General features: G+C 41.5%; 1 protein-coding gene across 2 annotated transcripts in view; it reads left to right on the forward strand.

Annotated features, from left to right (window-relative positions):
- The window catches only part of SWAP70 (switching B cell complex subunit SWAP70), a 70,714-nt gene that overhangs the window by 31,891 nt on the left and 20,414 nt on the right, over positions 1-18,409 (forward strand). Inside the window, exons 3-4 of one of the 2 annotated variants that reach the window (XM_037133800.2) lie at positions 6,503-6,676; positions 16,843-17,070. In XM_037133800.2, coding sequence (XP_036989695.1) covers positions 6,503-6,676; positions 16,843-17,070 — 402 coding nt within the window. The remainder of the gene's footprint in view (positions 1-6,502; positions 6,677-16,842; positions 17,071-18,409) is intronic. The other variant, XM_037133801.2, reaches the window with a different exon arrangement.

The raw sequence follows: 18,409 nt of genomic DNA on the forward strand, positions 1-18,409 counted from the left end.
CCACATAGCTCCCTCTTTCACCTCACCAAGAGGGGGTCCTCACTCTGCTGAAACCATGTGGCTCTCCCCTGCATGACTGCAGGGGTCCTCACTGTGCCCCAAACCAAGTGGCTCTCTCTTCACCTGGCCAAGAGGGGACCCATACTTTGCTGAAGCCGTGTGGCTCTCTTTCATCTGACTGCAGGGATCTCCATTCTGCCCCAAACCGCGTGGCTCCCTCTCCTCACCTGGGCAGTTATCCCCTCCTGTCCTGGAGCCCATCTTTTCCAAGCTCTCACACAGGAGTCTCACTCAGGGGTGCAGCCCCTAGTTACATCCTGGGGCTCATCGAAGCCACTCCCTTCACCCTGGCTCAAAATTTGGCCACAGCTATTTAACATATCTGTGAAACCAGTTAAAGGTTATAGATATGTTAAATGACCATGCCAGAGGTTAGCTGCAAAACTGTTGCTATGCAAAACAGCTCTCAGTGGCCCTGCTCTATTGGTCTCTTCCCCCTGGGGGGGCGGTGAGGTCATCTTATATGTCTCTCCAATATTCCTATACACTTTGAATTCTGGACACCATTCCAAATCTTTTTTGGGGCCCCCCCTTGGCTGTACCCTGTATCAACAGGAAGTGGTGAGAGTGGGCATCTTTGCCTTGTTCCTGATCTTAGAGGAAAGCTTGCAGCCTTCTCACTGTTGACTCTGTTAGCTGTGGGCTTGTCAGATATGTCTGGCTTTTGTACTTTTAAAAGAGGTGTAAATGTTATCATTTAATATTCTTTTACATTTGAGCATGATTAAACTGAAGGATAGAGGATTAGATTTTAGAGATGGAATGAGCTAAACAGACAACTTAAAAACAAATAAGATACACTGAACCAATATCAAAAAGCCACAATTTATTTTTTAGGAAAAACTAATTTATGGTGAATCTGCCTGGTTTCTGAAACCACTCCTTAACCTCTGCAGCATTACACGCTTTGTTAAATCTTTTAAACTGTTTCCTCGCTCACTCCTCCTGTCTTTGTGCTTCTCCCACCACTTTGGCTGCTTTTTCAGTTATCAAAATTCCACTTCCTCCTCTTGCTGTGCGGGTGTGCGTATCTCCCGAGGTTGTTCCTGATTGTGTCTCTTTCTTACTGTGTGTTCTCTCAGTGATCTCATTAACCATCGTGGTTTCAAGTCATCATTAGCATGCGGTTGATTCACAAATGTGCCTCTCAGGTTACCGGTTCCCTTCCTTTGATTGTTCTTGGATACCTTCACCTAAATGTCTTACCAGGACCTCAAAATTGAAAACTTTATTTTTCCTTTTCCCTTGTTTTTGTCTGCTTCATCCCACGACTGTTCCCCAAATGTGGTTGGTGTGCTGCTCCTCCCTTGGTTTTGCTCATGCAGTTCCTTTCCTGTCTTTTGGAATACGTTACCTTGCACTCTTCAATATACTTTAAGGTTCACCTCAAATACCACCTTTTCTGCAAAGTGGTCATCTGAGCTGCTGATGACCTCTGTATCCTCTACTCCAAAGTCCTTCAACTGGGGGTTTCCTATGGACTATTTAAAAAAAATTATAAAGCTCTTTGTGATTTGCTTTCTATGTTTGCTTTTCCAGCCATAAATCCAGCACCACCCCACCCCACCCCACCAAGAACCCAAACAGAATGTCTTGTTTCTCAGAGCAAGGTTATGTGCTTTTGTGCGCATGTTATTTCCTGTTGGCGTATCATTCATTTAATGTTTTTTTGAGGGTGCGGGTAGATAAGGTTGATGATAGTGGCCTTTGAAACTATTCCTATAGAAATGTCTTTCATTGTATATTGATAGTCGTCTTCCATCTACTGAGTTCTACAAGCAGTTTGGCATAGTGAAACGGACAGCATTTGAACTTTGATTTAGACCCTGGTTTTGATATTTACTAGCCATGTGAACTTGGTAAAAGTACTCAATTTTTCTGAACCTCTATTTCCTGATTAGTAAAATAGGATGCTGTTTAACCTTATAGGGCTAATATGAGGTTTAAGTGAGAAACTGCATAAACTTTCAAACATATACTAAGTCCTCAGTAAGTGGTGGTTGAAAAATAAAAGGAAGATGAGACACAGCACTTGAAGCTACTGCTTTCCCTTCATGGGATCAATTGTGTACGAAGTGGGTGTGGGGAATGGTGCCAGGCTGAGAAGGTGCTGAAGGCTGAGCTCAGAGGATATCTTTCTGCTTCTGGGGAACTGGTTTACAGATCACAAATTCTAGTTTGAGATCAGGGGAAACTTCTCCCTCTATCCAAATATGGACTTCTTCCTTCTAGTACACACAGTGCGTTGCCTGTATTTCTCTGAAAAGAAATGCTTTGCTCATATTGTCTTGCCTCTTCCAGTGCATCTTCCATATTGTCCCAGAGTATGGCTTTTAAAATGCATGCTGTTAGTTGCTCCCTTCTGTTCTTTCAATAATGAATTATAAGGCTCTTCATGATCTGGTCTTCATCTTCTCCCAGCCTCATTTATTTTTAAAATTCTTATTTATTTGCTTCTTAATTATATTTTATTGATTATGATGTTATATTTGTCCCAGTCTTTTCTTCCTTTCCCCCCCTCTACACAGAACCCCCCTTCCCTCCAGCAATTGCCCCCTTAGCTCATGTCCATGGGTCATGTATAAGTTCTTTGGCTTCTCTATTTCCTCTACTATTCTTAGCCTCCCCCTGTCTATTTTGTACCTACCATTTATGCTACTTACTCCCTGTGCCTTTTTTCCTGTCCTCCCCCTTCCCCCATCCAGCTGACAACCTTCCAAATAATCTCCAGATCTATGATTCTGTTCCTGTTCCGGTTGTTTGCTTAGTTTGTTTGTTCAGATTCAGTTGTTGATAGTTGTGAATTTGTTGCCATTTTAATGTTCATGGTTTTGATCTTGTTCTTTTTCTTAAATAAGTTCCTTTAGCATTTCATGTGATAATGGCTTGGTGATGATGAACTCCTCTAACTTGACCTTGTCTGGGGAGCACTTTATTTGCTCATCCATTCTAAATGATAGCTTTGCTGGATAGAGTAATCTAGGTTGTACGTCCTTGTCTTTCATGACTTTAAATACTTCTTTCTAGCCCCTTCTAGTAAGGTTTCTTTTGACAAGTTGGCTGATAGTCTTATGGGAACTCCTCTGCAGGTAACTCTTTGCTTTTCTCTTGCTGCTTTTAAGATTCTCTCTTTGTCTTTAACTTTTTGCATTTTAACTATGATGTGTCTTGGTGTGGTCCTGTTTGGGTCCAATTTGTTTGGGACCCTGTGCTTCCCAGACTTGTATGTCTATTTCCTTTGCCAAATTAAGGAAGTTTTCTTTCATTATTTAAGTTTTCAATTTCTTGCTTTTCTTCTTCTTCTGGTGTCCCTATGATTCTAGTGCTGGTATGTTTAAAGTTGTCCCAGAAGTTTCTAAGGCTATCCTCATTTTTTTAGTTCTTTTTTCTTCTTGCTGTTCTGATTGAATACTTTTTCCTTCCTTGTGTTCCAAATCATTAATTTGATTCTCGGCTTCATCCCTTCCACTGTTGGTTCCCTGTAAATTTTTCTTTATTTCACTTAGTGTAGCTTTCATTACTTCCCTTATGTTTTTGCCATACTCAGTACTGAGTTCTTTGAGTATCCTGGTCACCAGTGTTTTGAACTCTGCATCTGATAGGTTGGTTATCTCTGTTTTGTTTAGTTCTTTTTCTGGGGTTTTGTTCTTTTCTTTAATTTGGGCCATGTTCGTCTTCTCAATTTGGCAGCCTCCCTGTGTTTGTTTCTGTGTATTAAGTAGAGTTGCTTTGACTCCCTGTCTTAGTAGTGCGGCCTATTATAGAAAAGGCACCTGTAAATTGTGTGGGGCAGGGCCTCAGGTAATCACCAGGGTGAGCAACCTGCTTCACCACTTTGTGGCTCTGTGTGTGGGGAGGCCCTGGAGAAGGGGGTTTACCTGGCAGTTGCCCTGTTTCCAGTCACTTCACCCATTTCCCATATGTGACTGGTGCCCTTCCAGATGTTGCCCTTGTGGTGAATCCCAGAGTGGGTGTTTTTTCTAAGTCTGAGGGCCCTTTAAACAGACTCCTGAAAATCTGGCAGTTTCTACTGCTGTCCCAACCCCCAGTGGATTTTACAGCCAGAAGTTATGGGGATTTATCTTCCTGGTGCTGGAACTCTGTGCTGTGCAGTCTGGCCTGGGGCTGGAATTGCTCCTCCCAAGTTATTCCTCTGGATTTTTATCCACCACATATGAGCGTAGGACCACCTGCTCCACCCCCCCAATTCCCGCTCCACCCCACTGTGGCCTTTCCACTCCACCACCTTTCCACCACCTCTCCACCTGTCTCCACAACTCTGCCACTTTTACCTGTCTGGATGAATACATCTTTTTAAAATCCCTGGTTGTTGGACTTCCATACAGATCGATTTTCTGACAGTTTCGGTTATTACTTGTTTTGAGATACAGTTGTAATTTTCTCTGTGGTTATGTAAGGAGGTGAAGCATGTCTCGTACACCTCCATCTTGACCAGAAGTCCCTAGCCTCATTTTTCATTGTGCCCCATGCAGTGGACACTTGTCACTTTTTTGTCCATTGTATGAACTCTTTTCTTGTGTTTGTGAAATTCCACAGGGTCTTAGAGATGGGGAACAGGACCTGTTTCACATCTCAGGCTTTGAAAAGTTCAGATATTCATTTTTCCTGTTCCCTGGCAGCTAGGGTGAAGGAATGTGATCCAGGCTCACCCAACGGGACTTTGACTCTGCAGCTGGATCAGTGGCAACAGCGATGGCCTCATGGTGGAGACATCATCACACTGGCAGTGGTGTGTCCACAGCGCCCTTCCCATGAATGTTTTCGCCATGGTTCTGCCTGTTTCGCCTAGTTTGGTGACAGCTTAGCTTCAGAATTTAGATTTTCCAGGGCTCGTGTTGGATCTTTGAGGCTACCCATTGCTTTTCAGTTAATTCCTTTTCTATTTAAAGGAGTCCAAACTACTTTCTGTTATTTGATTTTACAAAAAGCCTCAATTCATACCACCCTCTGGCAGCAGGGGCTTAAGTCCCATTGGAGTTCCTACAGTTCTTCCAAACTGACGTGTTTGTCTCCAGCTCTGGGCCGTCTTCTATGCTGTTCTCTCTGGGACATTCTTTACTCCATTTTGGATTGCTTGACTCCTGATGGTCCTTCAGGGCTCAGCTCTGTTGTCATGTCACTTTTTCTGCAAATCTTCCCCCAGTTTTTAGGACTGGGTTAGCTCCTCAGTGTTCTCACAAAACCCTCTGCTTCTACCTACTCTAATACTTACCACACTATACTGTAATTGTGTTGACATTCCTTGGAGACATGGGCTAGTACTATACTAAGTATCTTTGCATTGTTCCTGACAGATAATAATTACCATCTAAATTTTATCTGTTGAATTAGTGAAAAGCTATTGAGTTATATACTATGTTATATCAAAATTTATCTATTTGCATATCTGCTTCCCTAATATACTATGAATGTTGTAAAAGGAGAAAACCAAGTTCTTCATCTTTTCTTTTTTAAGATTTTATTTATTTATTTTTACAGAGGGGAAGGGAAGGAGAAAGAGTGGGAGAGAAACATCAGTGTGTGGTTGCCTCTTGTGAGCCCCCACTGGGGACCTGGCCTGCAACCCACGCATGTGCCCTGACTGGGAATCAAACAGGTGATACTTTGGTTTGCAGGCCCGCACTCAACCACTGAGCCATATGAGCCAGGGCCCAAGTTCTTCATCTTTATGTTCTTAATTTGTAGCAGAGTACTTGCTTGGCTGATCGTAGATGCTTTAGGGATGTTGAATGCATGGTTGAATGACTGCATGCCAGGGCTGTCTTTTAGAATTTCAGCTAAATAGTTTCTCCCAACAGAAAGTACCTTTTTTGACTATATAGGTCAAGATGCAGTGTCTGCATGAGTAACTGACATTCTTGACTCCTCTGTACCAGGATTGGTAGTCTACTTAGAAAGTAATATGTACACATGAGAAAAATAACTGTTTGACAAGTGAGTATTTTATATGCCAAGTGAGTGATGTGGACAGATGATGCTTCAGTGTTAGATTAAATATAACATTCTTTAAAAAAAATCTTTACCCAAGGATATGTTTATTGATTTTAGAGATAGAGGAAGGGAGAGATAGAGAGAGAGAGAGCGAGCAAGCATCAGTCAGTTGCTTCCCATATGTGTCCCAAACAGGGATTGTACCTGCAACCTAGGTATGTCCCCCGACCCGGGATCAAACCCACAGCCTTTTGGTGTCTGGGATGATGCTCCATCCAGCTGAGCCTCCCGGCTGGGACCATATGTAACATTCTTAATTGAACCTTTGAAAGCGTGGTACCTAAGCATATACATAAAAAATGGTTATTGGTTCATTGAATTTGTTAAACTGGAAACCTGTAGTAGGCTTTCTCTTTCTCTATTATTTGGCTGTAATTGTAGAACTTATTTTGGACTGGTTCATTTTAATTTTTCCTCATTCTTTTTTTAGGTCCAAGACAACTTTGACAAGATTGAATTCAATAGGATGTGTTGGACCCTCTGTGTCAAAAAAAACCTCACAAAGAGTCCCCTGCTCATTACAGAAGAGGATTCATTTAAAGTATGGGTTATTTTCAACTTTTTATCTGAGGACAAATATCCATTAATTATTGTGCCAGAAGAGGTAAGGTATGGCTCTGGGCCATCTTTGCATTTAATAGATCTAGCTTGGAAGTATTTGTGTTAAGACAGTGTAGATATGGAAGGAGATCTTGCACTTTCTTTTTGGATCAGAAGCAAAATGGTCTGAATCCAAACAAGCCCAAAACTTAGTGATTTGGGGTCATGTACTATCCCTGGAGATCTGTAGACAGGGTGGGACTCTTCCTCTACAAATTGCTATAATTAGAGATGACTCCATCCTAATGTCCAAAGAATATCTATTCAGCACAAGTCACAACACAATTTTCTGTCTGCTTGCACATTGGAAAAGCCCTGAGAACTGGCCGAGTGATGCCATGGGAAACAATGGGATCCAGAATGTCTTCAAGTCTGTGTTATATAAGGAAATACTGGTTTAGTTTCTAAGTCCAGTGTGGTGACTGTAATGGTCCTTTGCAAAGTAAATGAAAAGGACATTTGCTTGTATTGTTCTGGGTTATTTTTCTAAGCTTCCAAAGGAAAATGAAGAGAGAAGTAAGGTTTTGTGCTATCTTACTGCCCTAAAGAATTATACCTGCAATACATGTTTATTACAATAGTAAATTTAGAAAAGCCTCTAATATGAAACATTAAAATCGCTGTAGCCCTCCCATTAAAAATGAGTCATCTGCAATCCCTCAGCCTTGCACAAATTGGTTAACCTTTTGGATTTTAATTTCTTTATTTATAAAACATAGCTCAGAACAATGTTAACTCGTAAGGGGTATGAGATTCTGCATTTAAAGGACTTAGCTCAATGCCCAGCACGTGGTATATAGGGTCTATCCAAAAAAAAGTCCAGCCATTGTTAATATAATGAGAACAGTTTGCGTGATATCGATGTAACCTGGCAGCCAAGGAGAGTGGACTGGGATGCATATGTGTGAACAATGACGACTTCACTGTACTGGTCAGTGGGGTGGTAGATCCCACTGAGTGAGCATGTGTACTGTGTGGCCGTCACAATCAAAATGACTGAACTAGTACAGCGACAAATCTGCATCAAATTTAAATTTTGTGTTAAGCTTGGACATTCCTCCACAGAAACTATTTAGATGATTCAGAAGGCCACAGCTATGGGCAAATTGTGGTTGGCAGCTTCATCACGACAATCTGCCTGCTCATGCATCACATCTGGTGCAGTTTTTTGGTGAAACATCAAATTACCCCGGTGACTCAGCCCCCCTACAGCCCAGATTTGGTGCCCTGTGACTTCTGGCTTTTCCCAAAACTAAAATCACCTTTGAAAGGGAAGAGATTTCAGACCATTGATAAGTTTTAGGAAAATATGACGGGGTGTCTGATGGCAATTGGGAGAACTGTGTGAGGTCCCAAGGTGCCTACTTTGAAGAGGACTGAGGCATCATTGTCCTATGTACAGTCTTTCCTGTATCTTATATCTTCTTCCATAAATAACTCTCTTTTACATTACATGGCTGAATACCTTCTGGACAGATCTTTTATGCTCAGTAAATGTGTTAACTCCTATGACTGCTACTATCGCATACACTTTTGCATACTAGTCTGTATATTTCAAGAGTATAAATTTCCAGCAGTGACATTCTGAGACCTTAAGGAAAACACACTTTCAGGTTATTAGATGAACAAGGCAGAATTGCCCTTCAGAAAGGCTGTACCAATTTATACACCTACCAGGAGTGGCTGAGTGGGCCCTTTATTTCCCATCCTGCCAGTACAGAGTCTAGACTCTGATTTCTGTGATTCTGATTCAGATTTCTGTTCATGTTAGGAGAATGTTTTTAAAACGTTTGTATTATAATTACTAAAAATCAGCAAGCCTTTACTGAGTACCAACAATAAGCAAGGCACCAAGAGGAGTACAAGAGTGAGAGAGGTTACTTCCTGCCTCAAAGAATGGACAGTCTGCTGAAGGAAAAAGAAAAAAGTCCAGTGTCATTCAAAGCAAAATGTATGGCTTATTATATGAAAGATGCAAATGCCATGTAGATACAGAGAAGGGAAAGATTATTCCAGTTTGGGGTTGGGGGGAGTAAGGGAACTGGGAGGCTTTCTAAGAGAGGCAATGGGATGTAGTTGTTAAAAGCAGAGTCTTAAAGGGTGAGACAGTACATATTTGAGGCTTTGCGGGCTTTTGGGTTCAGGTACATGAAAGCAACCTAGACATTATATTGCTGTCCTTCAATAAAGTGGATGTTGAAACTTGAATTTTATATAATTTTCATGGGCCATGAAATATTATTATTATTTAAAGATTGTATATATTTATTTTTAGAGAAGAAGAAGGGAGGGAGAAAGAGAGGAAAAGAAACATCAGTGTGTGGTTGCCTCTCAAGTGCCCCCCACTGGGGACCTGGCCTGCAACCCAGGCAGGTGTCCTGACTGGGAATTGAACTGGCAACGCTTTGGTTCACAGGCCGTCACTTGATCCACTGAGCCACACCAGCCAGAGCATGAAATATTATTTAAAAAATTTTTCCAGCCACTTAGAAATGTAAAAACTATTCTTAGATCCTGGGTATAAAAACATGTTTTGAGCCAGATTTGGCTGCTGGGCTAGACTAGACTCACGGGCCATAATTTGCTGTTCCTTGATTAGGAGCAGGGGTTTGGGGTCAGATTTCCTGGATTTCAATTCTGGCTCTATCACCACTCACTAGGTGAATGACCTTGGGCAATTTTCTTAATTTGTTTTTGTTGCATTCTGCTCAACTGTAAAATAGGGCTAATGCCAGTAGTTACCTCCTACGGTACTCGTGAAGATCGAATGAGAAGAATGCCTTGCTCTTAGTGCTCAGTAAGTGGTAGCTATTTATGGGCAAGTGGCAGCTATTATATTTATGGGGAAAGCAGTACTTGGGCGGGGTCTTAAAAGATGGGAAGAGTTAACAGAGAAGAATTCTGGATGGAAGAAAGAGTGGGCAAGGTGATACGGGGCAGGAAAGCAAAGGGCCTGTTCTGAGAGGAGTGGAGGATGCTGACTTGGAAACACCAGGACTGGCTGATTTAAGGCAAAAAGGAACTTTTAAAAAGGTCGTTGGATAGTTCACAGAATTGCCACAAAGGCCTACAGAGCAGGTGGGGAGGCTGTGCAGCCTGGAGCAATACTGGGCGCCCCAGTGAAGAACCACAAGAAAAATGCTGCTGCCAAGGGAGGGTAGGGGTTGCACTTATACCAAGGAACACCTCTGGCCCTGCACACTGGGCACTGCCCAGGACCTCGGGTCTTTCTGCTGCTGTTCTTCTACCAGGGGCAGGTTTTTATGGAATCCACTCCCCAGTTCACAATTGGGACCAATGTATGCTGTCTGCAGAGGAGGCTTGGAAAGGGTACATTTGTATTTTTATTTGCTGAACTGGAATTCCCCAGACAGAAGAAGGGGGTTAGATGCTGAGCATTCGAAGAGAATGACACATGTCCTTTCTAAGTGAACTGATGGCTGTGAAGAAGAGGGGTGGTAGATGAGGCTGAAAAGAATTTTGACTTCATCCTTCACAGCGGTAAGGAGCTGTGAGCCATAGGTGATTTTGAGCAAGAGAATGACAGGTCAGTAGATGAAATATGGAGAGACGGGAGATGGGAAGTTAAGAGAAGGCAAGAGAACGTCAATATAGTAGTGTCAGTGAAAAGGGAAAAGAAGGCCAGATGGAAGGGACCTGGAAGTCACAGGACCAAGCTCCTAGTACCTTGCTGTGTGGAAATACGGACAGGTTTCAGGCCTGGGCAATTGGGAGGTAACATAGTGTAGTAGTTTAAAGCATGGTCTTTGAAATAAGACTGCCTGGATTAAATCCTGACTGTTCCACTTTTTATGTGACCTTGAACAAATTAATTAATTTCTCCGTTTGGGTTTCCTCATCTTTAAAATGGGGATGACTCCTTTCTTCATTGGACTCTTGCGAGGATTAAATTAGTTGATGTATGTGGAGCATTTAACATAATTTCCGGTCCCAGTATAAGCGCTCACTGAATGGTGTGTGTGTGAGTATGTGTGTGAATGACAGAAGGATGAATGACAGAATGTGAACAGATTGGACGTACGGTGTGTAATGATGTGTTTGGTACATTTGGCATTTTAAGTGGAACAGTCTTAGGGAGCAGTCCTGTATTCAACTGAACATTAGGTAAAGGAAGCTGAGTTGAATAGTTGGTGAGGTAGGAGCACTGGGAGAGTGTTGAGTCATGGATGCCAAAGAAAGAAAAAAGTTCTAAGTGCCAGAAAAGTAGTTACCTGCCTTCTCTGCTACAGAAAAATTAGAGAGCGATGAGAAGTTGCTTTTGGAGTTAGTGATTACGTGGTCACAGGTAATCAAAGGCCAGGCAGATTCGCTACTTGGTGGGAACAGTGTCTTAGTGCTTAATAATCATGATGATGTAATTGTGCCTGTATGTTAGAGGGAAAATAAAAAATAAAATATGCTATGGAATTTTTGTCCACAAAAAATTGTCTAGCTATTTATAGGCATAGAAAAAAGATATGCAAATGGTATTTTATGGTGCTTGGAAGAATTAAGCTAGTAAAATCTCCAGTATCATCTTTTAGGACATTTTGTAGTTATACTCAGTGTTCTGAATTGATTTGTGTTTTCTTGGAACTTGAGGAGAGAGGTGGGTCTCTTACCTGTGATGTTTTGGTTCTTTCCATTACTAAAATATTCATGGTGAACTTGAGAGTGACCTCGTCCTGATTTCAGAATTAAAGATCGGATAGTAAGGAGACTTGGCCTTAGTCCTGAGGCAGTACTTGATTGATGTGAAGGACTTGTTACTGGCTTTAAATCATTGCTGAGCCCCCAGGCTGTGAAGGGAGCCAGTCAGCCTCAGCTTCCTGACTGCTCCACTTAAGAAAGTTAAAAGTATGGGAAATATAGAATCTAAAGAACTTGAGACACGTGGTCATAAACTAAAGGGGGGGGGTAATGGTGGGGACTGGGGGGGTAGGGTGGAGGGGAATGAAGGGGGGAATAGAACAACTGTAATGGCATAATCAATAAAAAAATTAATTAAAAAATTTAAAAAAAAAGAAACTCAAAAGATTTGTTCTCCAGATGGCTCTGAGAACTGGGGCCCACGTGAGCTTCGAGGTGTACCACGACTCTTCTTTCTGCACCCAGAGACCAGCCAAAACTCCGCAGCATGTTTACCTTCATCTTCGTAGGCTGGCAGGACATTAATCTCACTTCAGAAAGCCTCCCTTTGACTTAGCCAGGCAGCGGACCTCGTCATGTCACTGTTTGGACTTACTCTGTTTTGATGCTTGACTCCTTCGGTGTTTCTTCTAGTGAAAAGTAGAACAAACTTAGTTTTACAGATTATTCCTCTGTGGCCGTTCGTGGGGAAAGCAAGGATCACTGGAACAGATTTGTGTGGAATGGCTTGCCTGGCTGCTGCACCAGCCTCCTGAGCTCTGAAACGTGGCCTTGCGCGCGCCGAGCTCTCAGCACATCTCCTGTTCTTTGACCCAGTGCTGCCCGCTCCAGGTCATGTTTTATGGAAAACACTGGAGTCATAATATTTCTAAGATGGCCATTCTCTTAGATTTTGCTTCCTTTCTAAATATTTTAATAACATTAACAAAACTATATTTTGAACTACTTTTAGACTTACAGGTTTTAATAAAATTTAATGTGAAAACATTAAAAATAAAAAATTTGAAATATAATGTCTTTGTCATGAGTATATACGTAAGTTTAATTGTAATTGTATCAACAGTTTTAAGTAACTTTTAAAATATTTTTAAAAATATTTTATTTATTTATATTTTAGGGAGGGGAAGGAAAGGAGAAAGAAAGGGAGAGAAACATTGATGTGTGGTTGCCTCTCAAGTGCCCCCTCTGGGGACCTGGCCTGCAACCCAGGCATGTGCCCTGACTGGGAATCTAACCAGTGTCCCTTTGGTTTGGAAGCCGGTGCTCAATCTACTGAGCCATATCATCCAAGGCTAAAGTAATTTTTTTTTTATGTTTCAATAATCTACCTACCATAGGTCCAGAATGTTTTAAAATAAGATTTTATTCTCCAGCTTTGAAAAGTACTATATAAGTAACAGTGGTAGTTATATGAATAATATAAGTGGTATAAATAAGTTTGCTTTTGACTTAGTTTTCCATTATCCAGAAAGTAGTATCAAGAGTACTCAATAAATAAATAATAAGCGACTTAAAATGCAAAAATCAAGAAATGGTATGTCCTCATTTGAGATGGTTCTGTAATTTCCGTTAAAGGATATTCCTGGAAATATGTGTCTGTGAAGTGTAGTTTTCACATTAGTATTCATTCCCGCAGAGGCAAGAACAAAACAGGATGTGTCTGTTTTGGGCTTATTTGGAAGGAGTGTCTTGAAATAAATATCAAACCTGAAACAGTTTTAAGAGATCCTCAATGAAATAAAACCTGAATTGTTGCTAAGACATGAAAGGTCCTTTTAAATGATGATGGGGAAAGAACTTTAAACAAGAATTTTGGAGCCAAAGGCATCAAAAATCACATGCAGCTGAAAAGTTTATTCTTTGTTATTTTTGGTGAAACTTGCTTGGAAAGAGGAAGTAAGCTGCTTCCTGAAACTGAATGAGCTCTTAGAATTGTTGCAGGCCACTCAAGACTAATGCGGCAGCACGTGATTTATTATTTAGTGTAATTGAATCGCTGAGAATGGCGATGCTTGTTGCTCCTTGGCCCAATATAATAATTTAAGAGGTCCTTCACTTACTTCATTATGACAAGTAAATGGTGGTGTTGAAAATCAGCAGGAAATGAGTCTGGGTTAGTTCTCCACAGTGCCTGGCAGTGTTGAGCCGATGCTGGGTGTCGAGGACACGCTCTGAAGGGTTTGGCAGGGCACCTTCAGATGGTCCCAGGTGAACTCGGGAAACTGCCTTTAGAGCTGAGTTTGCTAGTAAAAGGTACTTTCTCCATTACAAACATTATAAAAGGTCATTTGATATGCAAGAAGAACTAAAACTTGGAGTGTGAGGGGCTCAGGTTCGCTCACAAGGGGTGGGTGAGGAAGAGCAGAGGCTGTTTTCTGACTTGGTACACATGCAGTGGTGAGTTGGAAGCACTGTCTCGCCACGCCCACTTTTCCTGATGCATTAGCCTTGCTACGGAAACTTCTAGTTGCGCCTTTACCGCATTTACCCCAGGCTGTAATCAGGCAGCATGGGCCCTTTTTGTGCTGCCTTGGTGAGATTGAATTTCTGGTCATGTTAATGCCTCTAAGTTTTTCTTCTATGGACAATTATATATTTTAATGCTCTTTTTTACTTTCTTTTTCTCTCTTGACTTTCTTCAATCTCTTGCGTTTATATATTTTTCTCTTCTCTTTTCTGTCTCATTTTCTCCTTCCCTCTTCTCTTTGTCTTCCTCTTAACCATTTCCTTTTTTCTCTTCCACTGACTGTCCTTGTTACTTTTATGGAAGAGCCAAGAAAATAATATCTGATAAGCTTAACAGTAGATGATACATCTCCAGCAAGAGAAGGAAAGACCTGTATTTTTCTTCAACAAGTGAACAGTTGTTGACCATTTACCATATGCTAGTTAAGGGATTAGATGATCTTTATACTAGAGGATTTTTACAATCTTGTCAAATTAAAACAGTAGAACTTATGATCTTTTTTGACCTTGTGATATTTTATTAATGTACCTTTCTTTGCAAACATGTTTTTCCTATTTTTGTAACATTTTCCTATGAAAATCGACTTCATAAATGACATTAGAACCAAGTTAATGGAAATGTAAAGGAGAGAAAGAAAAAATAATTCACACTCCTATCTATTGCAGACTTACTCTTTCTGTGTTTTACTCTAGTATTTGCCTAAATATTTACATAATCTTTATGGGCTGGAAATCATAGGTAAATTTAATTTTCCATTCTTCACTTCATGTTATTTCACAAATTCTTTCTTAAATATAATTTTAAATGGTGGAATAACGTTCCATTCAGTGCAGAAGGGAAGTAGCATTGATGGAGTACCTCACGTGCCAGGTGCTGTGCAGAGCGTCCTATATTGGTTTCATTTTATCCCCATAGTAGTTATAGGGGATGGGTGTTGCTATGTTCATTTCATTGAAGAGGAAATGGAGGCTTAGTTTAATGTATTTCGGTTTAGCAAACACTGAGCTCTGTTACATTCTAGGTACAAGTTCTGGGGATTCAAAGATGAATGGAACATGGTCCCTCCTCTAAGGAATTCAGAAAATGGTGGGGGAGCAAGTTAGTGAAGAGATCATTTTAATTCAGTACGCTAAGCACGGTGACATAGAAGAACTCCTGACCTGGGTTGGGGTTGGTGAGAGCAGGCTCGCTAGAGCACTGCTCCTCAAACTTGAATGTGCATCTGGAAGTTCTTGGGGTCCTTGTTAACAGGCAGATTCTGACTTTGTGGTCCAAGGTGGGATCTACAGTGGGATCTGAGATACTTAATTTCTGATAGGCTTCTAAATGCTGTTGCTTCTGGTCCACACATCTCACTTTGAGTAGGAATATCCTAGACAATGTAGGTCTTGAACAAACACCAGTCAGCCAGGTACAGAAATGGGTAAAGGTATCCAGACAGAGAGGCAGCAGGGAAAAGGTATAGAAGCATAAACAAGGGCGTTATGTGGGTAAACTACTTACAGTCTATGGCAAGTGCTGACAAACTGTGGCTCACTGGCTGAATCCAGCTCGTGGTCTGTTTTTGTATTGTCTTTGGACCAGGAACAGTTTTTACACTTTTAAAGGGTTGTTAAAAAACAAAAAAACAAAGAAGAACATAAAACGGAGATGTACAAAGCCTGAAGTATTCACTATCCAGTGCTTTATAGAACAAGCTTGGGTCCCCCGACCGAGGCACTGGTAGTGCTGGGGGAGTGTAAAATGTGCCAGGGGCGTAACCACAGACGTATTAGAGACACCAGGCTGGGAGGTGGCCACAGGAGACACCGAGGAGCTTAGCCTTTGTCTTTGAAGTGGCTGGGACCCAGGGTAGGGTGTAAAGATGGAGGTCACAGGCTCAGGTTTGTTTTGGAAAACTCTCTGGCAGAGTATAGGTACAAGGGGGCAGCGCTGGAGGCCAGGGTACCAGCTGGGGTAGGAGGAGATGGAGGTGAGAGCTGTCTTGGGCGGATTTGCATTCTGTTTGACTGCAGCCTATAGGAAGATCAACACTATTTCCTGGCCCAGAACGCGTAGTTGCATACACACACAAAGCAAAACTTGTCACAAATTTGTCTATTGTGCATAAACTCAATTATTTTTCACTTCATTAAAGAAAGGGCTGGCACTGTCCACTACATGGATTTTGTATTGGGTCATAACCTACAGTTTGAAAAACACTGATCTAGAGAAGAAAGGGCAGTAGGATTTTGTCACCGATGTGATGTAAGGGAGTGGGAAGAAGGGATTCTGCCATGGTGAAGCAGTTGCTCCCAACCGGAATCAGTAACGGAAAGGGCAGCCACTCAGAAGGCAGAGATGATTCATTCACTTCCGGACACATTGAGTTTGAGAGGATTGTAAGACACCCCGGCTTTTCGGAAAATAACAGCTATCAATTTCTCATTCAGTGTTACTGCCTCAGTGTTCTGTTTAACTGCTGTTATTTCAATAGCAGTATTTTCTGCACAAACGTATGTGTTTCAGAATTTAATCAGCTCTTCCAGCCCAAGCAAGGAGTTCGGCGTTGCTGGCGACATTGTCAGTGTTCTAAGGGGAGGGGCAGCAAGAATTTCCAGTCATCGGCTTGTACGAAGCATTTGTAAATTGGGGAGTGACTGGTCCATACGACTTCGAGATGTTGTTTAATTGGGTGCCTACATGTTAGTTCAGTAAGCTTAATATTCTGATCTATTGAAATATTTATCATGGAGAATAATTAGATCACACTAATTAGTTTGTATATGATAGTGTATGAGTGCAGATTGCTTTAGTTACGTATGCAAACATACTGCTAGAGGGTTATCAGTTTTTAATTCCTCTACTTATTCTAGGTGAATATAAAACCAGTGGCGTTTATCCAAGCCCTTCTCCCTGAGTGTAGCATGATCTTTTAAACGCCCACTATTGGAATTGTGAAAGAATATTTTTAAAATTGACCTTTTATCAATGTAAGTAACATAGATACATAACTAAGTTGAAAAGTTATTTTTTCTTACTAGGAAATAATACTTTTAAAATTCTTCATGTAGATTGAATACCTGCTTAAGAAGCTGACAGAAGCTATGGGAGGAGGTTGGCAGCAGGAGCAGTTCGAACATTATAAAGTCAACTTTGATGACAGTAAAGATGGCCTTTCTGTGTGGGAGCTGATAGAGCTGATTGGAACCGGACAGTTCAGCAAAGGCATGGACCGGCAGACGGTGTCCATGGCCATCGGTGAAGTCTTCAATGAGCTTATACTGGACGTGCTGAAGCAGGTAAGCATCCCGTACACCACACTGCTTCTCACCTTCAGCATGTGACATGTTTGAAATAAAACGTTTGCATCGCAAAGATAAGTATAAGTCCTGTACTTTTACACAGATTTAGAGCAGGAATAACATTTCTTATTTTCTCAGCCTTTCATTTTAAAGAATTATTGGTGCGTTTCTGAAGTATGGTGAAGTTGCTCCTTGGAAAGAATTGTTTAAATGATCACATTTCCAGACTATTTGTAGAGTACTTCCGTGTTGTGTACATCCATGATGCGCTGATCGGAAAGACCCCAGGGCAACTTGGTCAGAGGGAGAAGCAGGTTGTTGAACAGCCGGTGGCTCGTCATCCCCTTCACGTAGTGTGGTGTGTGTGTGTAAAGCTGGCTGGAAGGACGAGCACCCAGATGCTAAAGTGATTGCCTCTGGGTTGTGGGGCTTCTATAAATTTTATTTTCTTCTTTATTCCTTTCTTATTATTGAACTTACTACCATATATGGATCTATACCAGCACCTATGTATATGATTAGATATTATTATTTTGTTTATTTTTAAAGGCCTGTTGAATTATTGATTTGAGAGAGAGAAGAGGGGGAGAGGTTTGGTGTTCCACTTATTTATGCATTCTTTGGTTCTTTTTTAAAAAAGATTTTACTTATTTTTACAGAGAGGGGAAGGGAAGGAAAAGGAGAGGGAGAGAAACATCAGTGTGTGGTTGCCTCTCACATGCCCCTTACTGGGGACCTGGCCCACAACCCAGGCATGTTCCCTGACTGGGAATTGAGCCAGTGACCCTTCAGTTCACAGGCCAGCACTCAATCCGCTGAGCCACAGTAGCCAGGGCCAGTGATTGAGGTTTTAATTTACTGAGAATTCCCGTTAAGGCTTGTATGTGTGTGTATGTGTGTGTTTTAAATGAAATAGACTGACTAGTGTGTAGTGAATTCCCATATACCCATGACCTGGTCCCAGGAACCACCAACACATGGTGAATCCTACTGTAGTACTTTTGCCTCTCCTGTATTATCTTGAAACAAATGTCAGATATTTCAATAAGTACTCCTAAAAGACAAGGAATTTTAAAAAAGCACAATGCACCCTGACCACTGTAGCTCAAATGGTTGGGCATCATCCTGCAAAGTGAAAGGTTGCCGGTTCGATTCCTGGTCACAGCACGTGCCTGGATTGCAGGTTTGGTCCCCAGCTGGGCCCTTACTGGAGTCACTGGTCAGTGTTTCTCTCCTCTCCCTCCCTTCCATTTTATCTAAAAATAAATGAGTAAAATCTTTTTAAAAACCTCACAGTGCTATTAACATCAGGGATTCTGAAGTCTGCCATCTGTCT

This window comes from Artibeus jamaicensis, unplaced genomic scaffold (genome assembly GCF_021234435.1).
Source record: "Artibeus jamaicensis isolate MK-2021 breed Jamaican fruit bat unplaced genomic scaffold, CSHL_Jam_final contig_797, whole genome shotgun sequence".
Taxonomy (NCBI): Eukaryota; Metazoa; Chordata; class Mammalia; order Chiroptera; family Phyllostomidae; genus Artibeus; species Artibeus jamaicensis.